This window comes from Zophobas morio, unplaced genomic scaffold (genome assembly GCF_036711695.1).
Source record: "Zophobas morio isolate AGI-343-1 ecotype UQ-CSIRO unplaced genomic scaffold, CSIRO_AGI_Zmor_V1 ptg000017l, whole genome shotgun sequence".
Taxonomy (NCBI): Eukaryota; Metazoa; Arthropoda; class Insecta; order Coleoptera; family Tenebrionidae; genus Zophobas; species Zophobas morio.
The window spans coordinates 3,756,881-3,770,528 of NW_026972122.1; the positions used below are offsets into that span (position 1 = coordinate 3,756,881).

The 13,648-nt window shown below is 33.3% G+C and overlaps 3 protein-coding genes across 3 annotated transcripts; 1 reads left to right on the forward strand and 2 right to left on the reverse strand.

Annotated features, from left to right (window-relative positions):
* Positions 1-1,583: 1,583 nt before the first annotated feature.
* On the forward strand, positions 1,584-3,247 carry LOC135130371 (cytochrome P450 6a2-like). The gene is made up of 3 exons (XM_064057739.1): positions 1,584-2,697; positions 2,748-2,993; positions 3,041-3,247. Exons 1-3 carry the CDS (start codon positions 1,623-1,625, stop codon positions 3,208-3,210), a joined length of 1,491 nt encoding a protein of 496 aa, XP_063913809.1. The 5' UTR covers positions 1,584-1,622; the 3' UTR covers positions 3,211-3,247.
* Positions 3,248-3,266: 19 nt separating this feature from the next.
* Positions 3,267-4,822, reverse strand: LOC135130606 (cytochrome P450 6a22-like). The gene is made up of 2 exons (XM_064058009.1): positions 3,490-4,822; positions 3,267-3,442 (listed from the first exon to the last, which is right to left on the reverse strand). Exons 1-2 carry the CDS (start codon positions 4,820-4,822, stop codon positions 3,267-3,269), a joined length of 1,509 nt encoding a protein of 502 aa, XP_063914079.1.
* Positions 4,823-11,655: 6,833 nt separating this feature from the next.
* Positions 11,656-13,443, reverse strand: LOC135130130 (probable cytochrome P450 6a23). The gene is made up of 3 exons (XM_064057464.1): positions 12,330-13,443; positions 12,033-12,278; positions 11,656-11,975 (listed from the first exon to the last, which is right to left on the reverse strand). Exons 1-3 carry the CDS (start codon positions 13,402-13,404, stop codon positions 11,806-11,808), a joined length of 1,491 nt encoding a protein of 496 aa, XP_063913534.1. The 5' UTR covers positions 13,405-13,443; the 3' UTR covers positions 11,656-11,805.
* Between the last annotated feature and the right edge of the window lie 205 nt (positions 13,444-13,648).

A 13,648-nucleotide genomic window follows, 5' to 3' on the forward strand; every position in this document is an offset into this window, starting at 1 on the left:
GGAAAATCAAAAAATCGGTTTATAGAAATATTGATAAATTGATAAATCGAAAAATTGTAAACTTAGATACGTCAAAAATTGAAAACCTGGAAAATAGAAAAATTAAAAATTGAAAAATCGTGTAACTGAAACATCGGAAAATTGAGAAATCGAAAAATGAAGAAATCCAGAATTCGAAAATTACAAGAATCTGAAAATTTAGAAACCCCAACATTGAAACATTGAAAAATTGAGTAGCCAAAAAATTGAAAATCGAAAAATTGAAAAATTGAAAAGTCGAGAAATTGAAAAATCGATCAAAAAATTGAAGATTAACAAAACTGAGAAATCTCAAAAATGAAATATCGAAAATTCGTAAAACCAAGAAATCTACAAATTTGAAAATTCCAAAACTGTAATACCGAAAATTCGAAAAATTGAGGAATCGAAAAATGAAGAAATCCAGAATTTGAAAATTACAAGAATCGGAAAATTTAGAAACCCCAACATTGAAATATTAAAAAATTGAGTTACCAAAAAATTGAAAATAAAAAAATTAAAGTCATGAAATTGAAAAATAGATCGAAAAATTGAAGAATAAAGAAACTGAGAAATGTCAAAACTGAAAAATCGAAAATTCTAAAAACCAAGAAAAAGACAAATTGAAAAATTCCAAAACTAAAACATCGAAAAATGGAGAAATCAAACAATGAAAAGCCGAAAACTCGAAGTTAAACAATTGAGAAATCAAAAACTTGAAAATCGATAAATTGAAAAACTATATAAGTCGAGAATTCGAGAAATGAGAAAATCAAAAAAATCGGTTAATAGAGAAATTGAGAAATCGAAAAATTGGAAACTCAGAAACGTCAAAAATTGAAAAATTAAAATATCGAAAAATTAAAAATTGATAAACGGTGAAACATTGGAAAATTGAGAAGCCGAAAAATGAAGAAATTGAGAAATCGAATAATTGAGAAATCCCAACATATTGAAAAATTGAGTAACCGAAAAATTGAAAATCGAGAAATTGAAATATTGAAAAATCGAAAAATTGAAAAACTGAAAAATGAAGAATATAAACTGAAAAATCCCATAACTGAAATATCGAAAATTCGAAAAACTGGGTGATCGAAAAATTGAATAATCCCAAAACTAAAACAACAAAAAATTGAGAAACCCAAAAAATGAAAAGTCGAAAAATCGAAGTTGAAAAACTGAAAATTTAAAAACTTGAAAATCGGGAATTTGAAAAATCGAAAATTTGAAGAGTTGAAAAACTCTTACTTCGTCGTATTTTTTTTTGCAAAATTTTCGTTAGATTTTCTTGGACTCAAAAAAAAAATGAAGTAATTTATTTCACTTATCAAAAGATAAAACATTATTCAAATTTGTATACGTTTGTCAAGACAAATGCAAAGCAAACTGATTTCAATAATTGATCTGAAAACAACAGTGAACAGCAACATTCAGGAACTACTTCAGTTATCTCACAACGATTTGAACTAGATTTTGGCACACACGCAAACGAATTTCTATTAACATATTTCAAGTTCATCCTTATGTCAATGTCAAAGATAAGTACCTATTCTTTAATAACACTTAACTCGTACCTCATAATAACAGTTCTGATAACGTGAACCATGTTCTTACCAGTAATCGAACTTTTCCTTGTGTTTATATTTACAACCCTTGTGGGTTTTTACATCTACTACAGCCACTGCTTCACCTACTGGAAAAGAAAAGGAGTCCCTCAACTTAACCCTACTTTCCCTGTAGGAGACTTAGGAGTGTCAGCCCTGGGCAAAGAAAGTGTTTATGTCCGTTTGCAAACCTTGTACCACAAGTTCAAAAACGGTGGTCACAAATTCGGAGGGATATACTTTTTCAATGGACCTATTTACTTCCCGGTGGATCCTTTTTTCGTAAAGGAGGTTTTAGTGTCTAAGTTTGATCATTTTGTGGATAGAGGGATGTACATCAACGTGAAAAAAGTGCCTTTATCGTCTAATATGTTCACAATGCCGGGAGATGACTGGAAGGCTATTAGAGCAAAACTGACACCTAATTTCACATCAGGGAAAATCAAAAGTATGTACAATATTGTGCTGGAAATGTCCCAAAACTTGCTAAAGACGTTGAAACCACTAGCTGAGAAGGAACTAGAAGTAGACATGAAGGACATTTTCTTGAGGTACATAGCAGACGTTGTTGGTACCACATCGTTCGGTATTGACGTCAACAGTCTCAAAAATCCAGAGAGTGAGTTTTCACAAACCATTTCAAAACTTTTTTACCTGTCTCCTTGGAAACTATTTCGCTTGGTGGTGGAAGAAGGTCTTCAAAATCCAGGAAACATTAACAAACTTTTCATGGATAATAGAAGTCTAGAGAAGTACTTTTTCGACTTAGTTAGAGATACGATAGAATATAGAGACAAAAATAATGTCTTGAGAAATGATTTTATGAATATTTTGATGCAACTAAGATCGACTGGAATGACTTTACAGGAAATTGTTTCCGAAGCTGTTTTATTTTTTACAGCTGGTTACGAAACGTCGTCAAGTGTTCTAAGTTTCTGCTTGCACGAATTTGCCCACAATGAAGAAATCCAAGATAAAGCAAGAAGAGAAATTAGAGAAAAACTAGGAACTGAGTCTTCCAAGTACACTTATGATGGAATTTTAAGTCTGTCTTATGTTGATAAGTGTCTTAAAGGTTTGTCCGAATTTTTTGTCAACCAACTAGCAATAATCGTTCTTTTTCAGAAACCATGAGAAAGTATCCAGTTGTTGGAATGCTTAACAGACAATGTGTGAAGACGTACCGAATACCTGGGACTAATGTCACTATTGATCCAGGCACACCTGTCATCATTCCAATGTTGGGTCTTCATCGAGACCCCGACTATTTTCCAAATCCACTGAAGTTTGATCCAGAACGTTTCAACAATGAAAAAGATGTGACCCCGTTTATTTACTTACCATTTGGTGAAGGTCCCAGGAACTGTATAGGTACCTCAATTTTTTTTTGAAAGTTGGTATGGTAAACCTTTTTTTAGGTTTTAGGTTAGGTTTGATTCAAACCAAACTTGCCCTTGCTGCTGTTTTGAACGACTTCCAGTTTGTTCCTGTTAAAGAGTCATCTCGACACCTTGTCATTGACCCTAGTACTACTTCAGTTGTGTTTACCGTAAAGGGTGGCATTTATTTAAAAATCAAAAAAATATAATATAAGTATAAAATTTTGAAATTGTGTTAAGTTCCAATAAAAAACATTCACTTTATTTAAAATTTGAGCTTTTCGACTTTCACGGTCACTCCTTTGGAGGGCGTCATGGCGAGAGAAGTTGAAAGTTTGTCAAATTCCACGAACGGTGGGGTTTGAGGACTTGGTGAAAATTTGAACTGGGAAATCAGAGCAACAATTCCTAATTTGGCTTGAAGAATTCCGTATCGTTTCCCTGGAAAAAGAAAAGTCTGTTTGGATTCGAAAGTGTGATCTTGTTACCTATGCAAATCCTGGGTCCTTCTCCGAATGGTAAAAAGCTGAAAGGAACCGTTGACCCACTCTCGTCGAACCTTTCAGGATCGAATTTCAACGGATCGGGATAATAATCGGGATCTCGTTGAAGCCCTAGAGTTGAAATTAAAACCGGAGTATCCTTCTCGATAGTGACATCAGTCCCAGGAACCTTATAGGGTTTGACACAAATTCGGTTCAGGAAACCCAGCACTGGATACAGTCTTAGAGTTTCATTGAAAACTTTGTCTAAATATGGTAACTTTAGAACCTCTTCGTAACTATATTTCCTAAAATCTTTCCCCATGTTTTTGAAAATTTCGTCTCGAAGTTTATCCTGTAGGTCGGGTTGATGGGCAAGGGCGTGTATCGCGAACGCTATGGTTTGTGAAGACGTTTCAAACCCAGCAAGAAAGAAAAGAAAAGTCTGAGACAGGATTTCCTCAAACGACAATCCTTCTTTTTTCTTAATTTCCAGTAGCAACGACATAAAATCTTTCCTAATTAGTTGACTATTTTCTCTATGGTTCATTATCTTTGAAACTAAGTGTTTGAAAAAATCTTCAACTTTTCTATCACAGTGTGTAACTTTGATTATGTTACCAGGATTTTGAAACCCATCCAGCAGTACCAGTTTCAAATACAACCACAACGGGGGGTTGAACATGCGAAAAGTGATCTTCGAAATCTCATTGTCGGGGTTTTTCAAAGTACCAGCTTCGATTCCAAGAGCCGTCGAAGAAATAATATCCGCTGTGAAGTTAGTAGCTGCGTATTTGATATTCAAGTCTGTACCTTTGTTAGCGACTTGTTCAACACATTCCATGAAGCTTTCGGTGTTCTTTTGGAAAATTTCGTACATGGATTTAAGCTTAGCGGTGGAAAATGTTGGAAGTAACTTGTTTCGTAGATTTTTCCACTTCATACCTGTGATGGAAAACAAGTGTCCACTTAAAGGAAACTCCGTCTCGTCTATGAACGACCCTCTGTCAACAAAGTACTCGAAGTCTGTTGTTAAAATTGCTTTTACGATGTCGGTGTCAATGGGGAGGTAAACCGGGCCGTTGAAAAAGTACAAACCGGCATGTCTGTATCCTTTTTTCTTGAAATGGTGGTAAAAATTTTCAACGGAGTTGAAGAGGTTTTCTTTTCCTAGTACGGCCTCTGTTATGTTACCAGTGGGGAAATCGGGAGGGTGGCTTGGGACGCCTCTTTTTCGCCAGTAGTTGAAGCAATAACGATAATAGGCGTACCACACTAGAACTAGAAACACCGAAAACGTAATCACTGTTTCCACAAAAACTGAATTTAATAGTATCATGTTTGTTTGAAGATCGAATATCAACTGTCACTTTGGAAGGAACATTTTTATACAAAATAAGTGTAGTGGATTTAGAGTGATCTAATCTTTTGTTGTAGTTTGTTAATGAACAGTAATTTATCAGTAATTATACAGTACACTGAAACGGTTGCATGTTTTAAGACATGTGTTTATTTTAATAACAGTGCTAAAATGGTTTTTATCTAGAGGTATATTTTGGAAACAAAAGATAAAAGAAACAAACAGGAAAAGTAACCTTGGCTATCTTTTTTGTTTTTCTTACAGTGTATAGTTTATTCTTCCTTAAGATTATGTTTTTACGTTTCATAGCTTTTAGGATATGAAAAAGTAGGTCGCCCGTTTTTGTCTGTCGTGTGTGTGTTGGAGATAAACTGCGAGCCGACAAAACTAATTGTGAAATTTTAAGAATATCGTGTAGACGGTAAAATATGAATTATCAGTTATTATTATTATATATTATTATTATCGACAGTTAAATTACGATTTCAATGATATATAACGTCAGATATTTATTTCCCTTTCAGATGATAAAAAATAAAATTCATAAACATAAAAAAATATTTTTGAAATTTCGTTGCGACGTTGCCACGTTATCCCATTTTCTTGAAATTTGTATGGAATTCAAATTTACAAAAAAATTTCAAATGGGATATTTTTAAAATCAGTGTTACCGTATTTTGTGGAGAAATAAATAAAACTACGCGCTTTGTAGTGGTACCAATTAAAACAATTTTAATGTACAGTGTTTATAAAAAAATCTGAAACTTTACAATTTTCAAATATCGATATTTCAGTATTCTTAAATACAATAGCCTGTGTTTTATTATTGTGTCTGACACTATTTTTTGTTCTCATTCTTCCAATATGGCGACGTCTCCCTTAAAAACAAAAAAAATTAAATATGGATATTTAAAAATTGTAATAATTATTTTTTTATAAACACTCTGTAACAGTATTGTAACAGAGATTTTAAAAATAAGGCTACTGCAAATTTTTTTTGAACCCTCCTATTACTAAAATAATCAAGAAAATTGGAATAACATGGCAACGTCGCTTCGGAATTTTAAAAATGAACAAACTGTGGTTCTAAAGTCTAAGAAAAGGTCAGTCAAAATATGTAAAAAATAATTTTAGAGCAACTTTGCTCCTTGACCGTTTGTTTTTTTTTTCTTTCTAATAAATGAGATATTAAGGAACGCACGCTTAGTGCCTCACCCTGTATTTTTTAAAATTTTATTGCAATATTTTGTTTTAATTAATTTTGCGTTTAGTATTTATGGTACTATTGTTTAGTATTCTGTTTGTAATTTTATTCTTTTTACTTCCCGGGCGTAAGGAAATATTGTAACAGGCTCCATCCAGAGAATGGCTACTTTAATGTTTTTTCGACTTTTCATCATCTCTAAAACAGGAAAAATAGGTGTCCTGTTTCCGTCATATTTATATAAAATTTGTGTAAATATTAATTTTGTTGTTTCCTCAGTAAAAAGGATACAGGTGAATTCAAGAATAAATTGTCCAAAAATCATTCAATTTAAATAAAGATATATCTGAAAATATGGTATAAAACAAGCCATTTTATGATTTTTTTGAAGCCTTTTCATATAATTTAGCATTGGAATCCACGTTTTTATTATTCTATTTTGTCGACGTTTCACAGTTTCTAAAGTATGAAACCATATGTCTGCCATTTCTGTCTGCCTGTCTGTCGTCTGTTAGCGGTTTTATTAAAGGGATTTTTCTGCAACTACTGGTTTAATTGTTGTAAAAGTTTATGTGTATTTTAGTCAAATTGTTAACCAAAATGTAACTGATTTGTGGGGATCACTCATAATTTGATGTCCATAGTTAATATTTTTTTAAACTTTGAGCAATACGATCACTAAAAAACATGGTAATTCTTGTAGAAAAATACGGATTTTGCAATTAAGCTCCGCCCCCCTCTTGGCTCACGATGAACAAAGAAAAATCTTTACAAATAAGATAGGGTGGGTGGGCGGGGTGAATATTTTGCATTTTTTTTCTTTATATACATAGTCTTCCCTTCACAACAAAAAACTGAAATATATTTGAAATCGTAAATTTTATTCCCCACATTTCTCTACAAATTTACCCTTTTAAACATGTTTTCAATTTATTGTCGTGAAAAGAAAACTATGTACATTTATTAAAAAAAGAAGCATAATACAAACCCCGCCCACCCGCTCCTTTCTCAATTGTGATAACTGTTTTTATTTGTCGTGAACCGAGAGGCAAAGCTTAATTGCAAAATCTTTATTTCTCTACAAAAAACTACCACGTTTTTAAGTATAATGTTATTGAAAGAAAACTGTATGTGTCAAGCAAAAAGAAGTCAAAAATGGAGCCCCGCCCACCCACCCCAATCTCAAATGTGATGAATTATTCATTTTTTGTTAAACAGAGGGGCGGAGTTTAATTGTAAAATCGATGTTTCCCAAAAAAAAAAATGTACCATCATCCGTATTGTGATGAATTTTTACTTAGTTGTCAGATCTAGGGGCGGAGCTTAATTGGAAAATCCATATTTGTCTATAAAAATGTACTATTTCAAGTTTCTTGTTATGAAAAGATGACTACGTAGGTTAAGAAAAAAAGGCAAAATACAAATCCCACCCACCCGCCCTATCTCAATTGTGATGAATTTTTCTTATTCGTCGTAAGTCGGAGGCGGAGTTTAAATGCAAAATGTCTATTGATTTCGAGGAATTACCATGTGACACATGTTCTTAAGAGTTCTGTAGTTCAAATTAAATGTATTAAGTAAAAAGAAAACCAAAGGTAAGCTCCACCCATCGATCTTGATTTCAGTTGTTCAAAATCGGCATTTTTCTATGAAAATTTACCATTTCAAACATGTTTCAAGTTTCTTGTTGTAAAAAGAAGGCTACATATATTAGAAAAAAAAGCAAAATGTAAGCCCCGCCCACCCACCCTGTCTCAATTGTGGTGATTTGTTTTATTGGTCGTGAGCCAAGGGGGCGGATCTTAATTGCAAATCCTCATTTCTCTGCAAGAAATTAAAAACATGTTTTTAAGTATAATGTTATTGAAAGAAAACTGTATGTGTCAAGCAAAAAGTAGCCAAAAATGGAGCCCCGCCCACCCACCCCCACCTCAAATGTGATGAATTTTTCTTTCGTTGTCAGACCGAGGGGCGGAGTTTAATTGTAAAACCGATGTTTCCCCAAAAAAAAAAAAATTACCATCATCCGTATTGTGACGAATTTTTACTTAGTTGTCAGATTGAGGGGCGGACCTTAATTGGAAAATCCATATTTGTCTATAAAAATGTACCATTTCAAGTTTCTTGTTATGAATAGATGACTACATATGTTAAGAAAAAAAAAGCAAAATGTTGCCCCGCCCTCCCACCCTATCTCAATTGTGATGAATTTTTCTTATTCGTCGTAAGCCGGAGGCGGAGCTTAAATGCAAAATGTTTATTTATTTCGAGTAATTACCATATGACACATGTTCTTAAGAGTTCTGTTGTTCAAATTAAATGTATTAAGTAAAAAGAAAACCAAAGGTAAGCTCCACCCATCGGTCACGATTTCAGTCGTTCAAAATCGACATTTTCCTACGAAAATTCACTATTTTAAACATGTTTCAAGTTTCTTGTTGCGAAAAAAGGCTGCATATATTAGAAAAAAAAGGCAACATGTAAGCCCCGCCCACCCGCCCTGTCTCAATTGTGATGATTTATGTTATTCGTCCCGAGCCAAGGGGGCGGATCTTAATTGCAAAATCCTCATTTCTCTGCAAGAAATTAACAACATGTTTTTAAGTATAATGTTCTTGAAAGAAAACTGTATGTGTCAAAACAAAACGAAGTCAAAAATGGAGCCCCACCCACCCACCTCAACCTCAAATGTGATGAATTTTTCATTCGTTGTCAAATCGAGGGGCGGAGTTTAATTGTAAAACCGATGTTTCCCAAAAAAAAAAAATTACCATCATCCGTATTGGGATGAATTTTTACTTAGTTGTCAGATCGAGGGGCGGAGCTTAATTGGAAAATCCATATTTGTCCATAAAAATGTACCATTTCAATTTCTTGTTATGAAAAGATGACTACGTATGTTAAGAAAAAAAAGGCAAAATGTAAGCCCCGCCCACCCTCCCTGTCTCAATTGTGATGATTTATGTTATTCGTCCCGACCCAAGGGGGCGGATCTTAATTGCAAAATCCTCATTTCTCTGCAAGAAATTAGCAACATGTTTTTAAGTATAATGTTATTGAAAGAAAACTGTATGTGTCAAGCAAAACGAAGCAAAAATGGAGCCCCGCCCACCCACCCCAACCTCAAATGTGATGAATTTTTCATTCGTTGTCAGACCGAGGGGCGGAGTTTAATTGTAAAATCGATGTTTCCAAAAAAAAAAAAAAAAATTACCATCATCCGTATTGTGATGAATTTTTACTTAGTAGTCAGATCGAAGGGCGCAGCTTAAATGGAAAATCCATATTTGTCCATAAAAATGTACCATTTCAAGTTTCTTGTTATAAAAAGATGACTACGTTTGTTAAGAAACAAAAGGCAAAATATAAGTCCCGCCCACCCGCTCTGACTCAATTGTGATGATTTGTTTTATTCGTCGTCAGGCAAGGGGGCGGATCATAATTGCAAAATCCTTATTTCTCTACAAGAAATTAAAAACATGTGTTTGAGTATCGTGTTGTTCAAAGAAAACTAAATTTATTAAGTAAAAGAAAATCAAAGATAGGTTCCACCCATCTGTCTCGATCTTACTCGTGATGATTTTTCATTCGTTGGTAGACTGAGGGGCGGGGCGTAATTGCAAAATCGGTATTTCCCTAAAAAAATTACCGTTTCAAACATGTTTCAAGTTTCCTGTTGTGAAAAGAAGGCACAATTAGAAAAAAAAGTAAAATGTTTTCAATATCTTGCCATGAAAAGATCAAAAAGGCAAAATTGAAGCCCCGCCTACCCACCGCCATCTCAGTTGTAATGATGTTGTTCCTTCTGAGCCCAGGGGCGGAGTTTAATTGCAAAAGCTCATACTTATATGGTGTTGAAATCAACCTGTGTATATTTAGAAAAAAAAAAAAAAAAATAGTAATGAGATTGGCTGATGGTAGTCATTTTCAGCAGTTTTTGTAGGATCCCGTACTTTATTTGATTGTAATATCAAATTGATTAACAATGAACGTGTTGGTGTTGCCTACATAATTTTTTAATATTAAATTTCAAAGGTTATCAGACGACTTTTTTTCTCTCGATCATAGGGTATTATCCGTCGACATCCATATTTTTACTTTTCCAGCGTAAGCTAAACGAGTTCATCTGTTGAACGGCTACTTTTATGTTTTCTCGACGTTCTATGAACCCTAAAGTACGGCTCTAATAGGTAGATAATCTCTAAAACTACTATTTTTGGAACATCGTGTAGACTGTAGATGATGAAACACTAATTAAAATTTGTTTAATCATCCCCACCAACAATTTGATGAAGTCATCTCAAAATTTTGTGCAACAAATGCCATTCAAATTTCGTAAAATAACATACTCCTGTACTTGTGGTTTATGAATCTGCCTTAACTTTTTACCTTAAGCGTCCAGATTTTCGCAAAAAAATCCAAAATGCATAACAGGAAAGGAAGAACGTTGATCTGATGTTTAATTTTTAAATTTACGAATTGTAGTTGAAAACGAATAAATTTCTTTATAAGATTTAAAAACCAGTAACAATGAATGTAGTTAGTGTTTCAAGGTCAATTAAAGCTTTTTTTTTTAAATTAAAAAATTATATTGTTTTGTTACATATATTTTTGGAATTTTCGGAAAATATAATCGTATTATTGTTTTAATCATTGGTATTACTCACTTCGTTTGTTGATATAGATTTGTTATTTCTTAGTTAGGATGAAACTTAATAATGGTTCCTGGTAATTAGTGTTACTCCCAAGTGTCTTTATTGTTCTCAAAAATAATATGGGTGATTTTTAAATTTATGGCCTAGTTGGCCATGACGCTTACGACTGCCGTTTCAGTTGCACTGATGACGTACGCGTCATGGCCAAGTAGAGCAAACATTTAAAAAAATTACGTTTCACTTAGAATATTGTCTATATTCTGAAGTTATCAATTTTGGTGTTTAAAATTTTTCCCCATTTTTCTAGAAAGCATTGATAATTTTAATCACGTCAATTTAATGTAAAACTGGTTGTCTGTACAGTTTCAAATGTCACTTATCAAGCGAACTTTTATTTATCATAATTTATTTAAACACAGCTTTGACGCAAAAATCTAATTATAATCTGTTCGTTTTTACATAACATCATGTTTTGTAAACAAACCAAAGAGATGTTATTTAAAATGATAACGGAAGTAAATCTGTTATCATGTTATCTAATATAACAATAAAAATGTTTACTCCAATATCCTTAACTTAACCTGAGAGATGAGTTTAATCAATAATCAAAAGTCATATTTTTACCCCTTCCAAAAACTTGATGACGTCAAAATCGTAAATCTTACCTGAAATTTATAGTATGACTTGCTCTCTTAAGTACTTCTTACATATTAATAAATAATAATTTTGCTGGGCACACTATTTTTTATTACCATTTTAATCTAACCACGTTTTCATAAACAAAAAAATTCTTCTAGAATTTATCTAAGAAAATGGACTTGGCTGATTATAGTTCATATAACTTTAGGCGATTTTTTTGTCTCTGCTTTTATGTTTATTTTTATGCAAATGCAAATTATTATCAAACGAACTTTAATTTACGATAAAATATTTATACATAGATCTGACGTAAATATATTATTGTAATCGGTTTTTTTACATAATACTATTTTTAGGATAATAATTGACAAGATTTATTATTTAAATGATAAGTTCAAGTGCAAGCTGTTGTGAAAAGTAAAAAATAAACAATTTAATTAACTTATCTAATAGGTTTTGTATGGTTATAGTTCTTCTACTTTCACATTTATGCCTTCTTTAGGTACCATCACTAACGCTTTACAAAATTTATCAAATTCGACATGTCTTGCAGTAGTAGAGCTTGGTGAAAACCTGAACCGGGATACCAAAGCTGCTATCCCTAGTTTCGTCTGGAGCTTTCCATATCGCATACCTGAAATTAAAACAAAAACAACACCGACTATTTTCTATGATTATGTTTATGTAGTACCAATGCAGAATCGTGGTCCTTCGCCAAATGGCAAAAACGTACAAGGAACGTGCAACTGTCCCTCTCTAAATCTCTCAGGATCAAACCTCATCGGATCAGGAAAATATTCAGGATCTCGTTGTAGTCCCAAAACTGGGATCAAAACAGGCGTCCCTTTTTCAATAACAACATCCGTGCTAGGAACTTTGTATGGTTTAACACACATTCGGTTAAAGAATCCCAAAACTGGATACAAACGTAACGTTTCTAAAATCAATAGTTAGAAAAAACACTCCACTTGATAAGCAAAATTTTCACCATTGAAAACTTGGTCCAAGTACGGAAGTTTGAAGATATCTTCGTAAGAGTACTTCGTGAAATCTTTTCCTAAATTGTTGAAGATTTCCTCACGAAGTTTATTTTGTATGTCTTGATTGTGGGCTAATTCGTGAATACAGTAACTTATAGTCTGAGAAGAGGTTTCAAATCCGGCCAAAAAGAACAAGAAACATTGGGCGAGAATTTCGTTGAAACTTAGACCTTCTTTATCCCTGACTTCGAGAAGCAGTGCCATGAAGTCCCTTCTGATAATTTTCTGCTCGCTTCGATGTTTAATCGTGTTAGTGACAAGCTCCATGAAGAAGCTTTCTAAAGATTTTTTTCCATATACCCCTCGCACTATATTTCCCGGATTTTGGAACCCATCTAGAACCACATTTTTAAAGAATTCCCACGTGGAAACAGTGAAAAAAGTCTTCGTGGTTTGTGACAATTTTCCATCAGGCTTTTGCAAAGTATCACCCTCTAAACCAAAAGCGGTGGAAAAAATGAGATCCACAGTAAAATTCGACGATATGTATTTTATATTAACTTCGCCGTCTTTTCGAGCTGTTTGTTCAACGGTACTCACGAAGTTCTGGGTCATTTTCATGAAGATTTCGTACATGGTTTTGAGTTTCCCTGACGAAAACGTGGGAGATAATTTGCTTCGGAGACTTTTCCATTTTAGGCCTTTTAGTGAGAATAAATTTCCAGTAAGAGGGGAGTTTATTTCGTCTACGAACGTTCCCCTGTCCACGAAATGTTCGAAGTCGGTGGTTAGTATAGACTTAACTATCGCTGGATCAATTGGTAGATACACAGGGCCGTTGAAAAAATACAGACCTGCGTGTTTGTAGCCTTTACTTTTGAATTCTTTGTAATGATTGGCTGTGGTCACAAAAATATTTTCTTTGCCTAATATTGGCTTCAAAATGTGACCAGTTGGAAAGAGAGGGGTAGCACTGGGAACCTTTTTTCTCTTCCAGTAGTTGAAGCAGTACAGGTAGTACAAGTACCACGTTAACAAAAATATTAAAATAAATATACACAGAAGTTCTGTCACTGAAGACATGGTCGTAGACTGTTGGGTGTATCACGCATAAATGAACAAATTATGACTTGTCCTGTATAATAAATGAGAGTTTATCAAAAATAACGTGACCTTGTACCAAGCATTCATATTTATAAAAATGAGTTTTTGTAAGTCAAAATAAAAAACAATAAGCAGAATTTTGGTTGTATTTTATATTCAGTTTTAAAGTTTCAGGAGTATAAATGAATGTTTTTGACTTTTTATGCACAAAGTCGTCGAACTT

What these genes read in the sequence shown, in the direction of transcription:
- LOC135130371 (XM_064057739.1), top strand. Translation starts at nt 1,623, where the DNA reads ATGTTCTTACCAGTAATCGAACTTTTCCTTGTGTTTATATTTACAACC. An exon ending in TGTTGATAAGTGTCTTAAAG is followed by an intron (nt 2,698 to 2,747) that starts GTTTGTCCGAAT and finishes GTTCTTTTTCAG; the next exon opens with AAACCATGAGAAAGTATCCA. An exon ending in AGGTCCCAGGAACTGTATAG is followed by an intron (nt 2,994 to 3,040) that starts GTACCTCAATTT and finishes ACCTTTTTTTAG; the next exon opens with GTTTTAGGTTAGGTTTGATT.
- LOC135130606 (XM_064058009.1), bottom strand. Translation starts at nt 4,822, where the DNA reads ATGATACTATTAAATTCAGTTTTTGTGGAAACAGTGATTACGTTTTCG. An exon ending in AGGACCCAGGATTTGCATAG is followed by an intron (nt 3,443 to 3,489) that starts GTAACAAGATCA and finishes TTCTTTTTCCAG; the next exon opens with GGAAACGATACGGAATTCTT.
- LOC135130130 (XM_064057464.1), bottom strand. Translation starts at nt 13,404, where the DNA reads ATGTCTTCAGTGACAGAACTTCTGTGTATATTTATTTTAATATTTTTG. An exon ending in CTTGGACCAAGTTTTCAATG is followed by an intron (nt 12,279 to 12,329) that starts GTGAAAATTTTG and finishes TATTGATTTTAG; the next exon opens with AAACGTTACGTTTGTATCCA. An exon ending in AGGACCACGATTCTGCATTG is followed by an intron (nt 11,976 to 12,032) that starts GTACTACATAAA and finishes TTTTAATTTCAG; the next exon opens with GTATGCGATATGGAAAGCTC.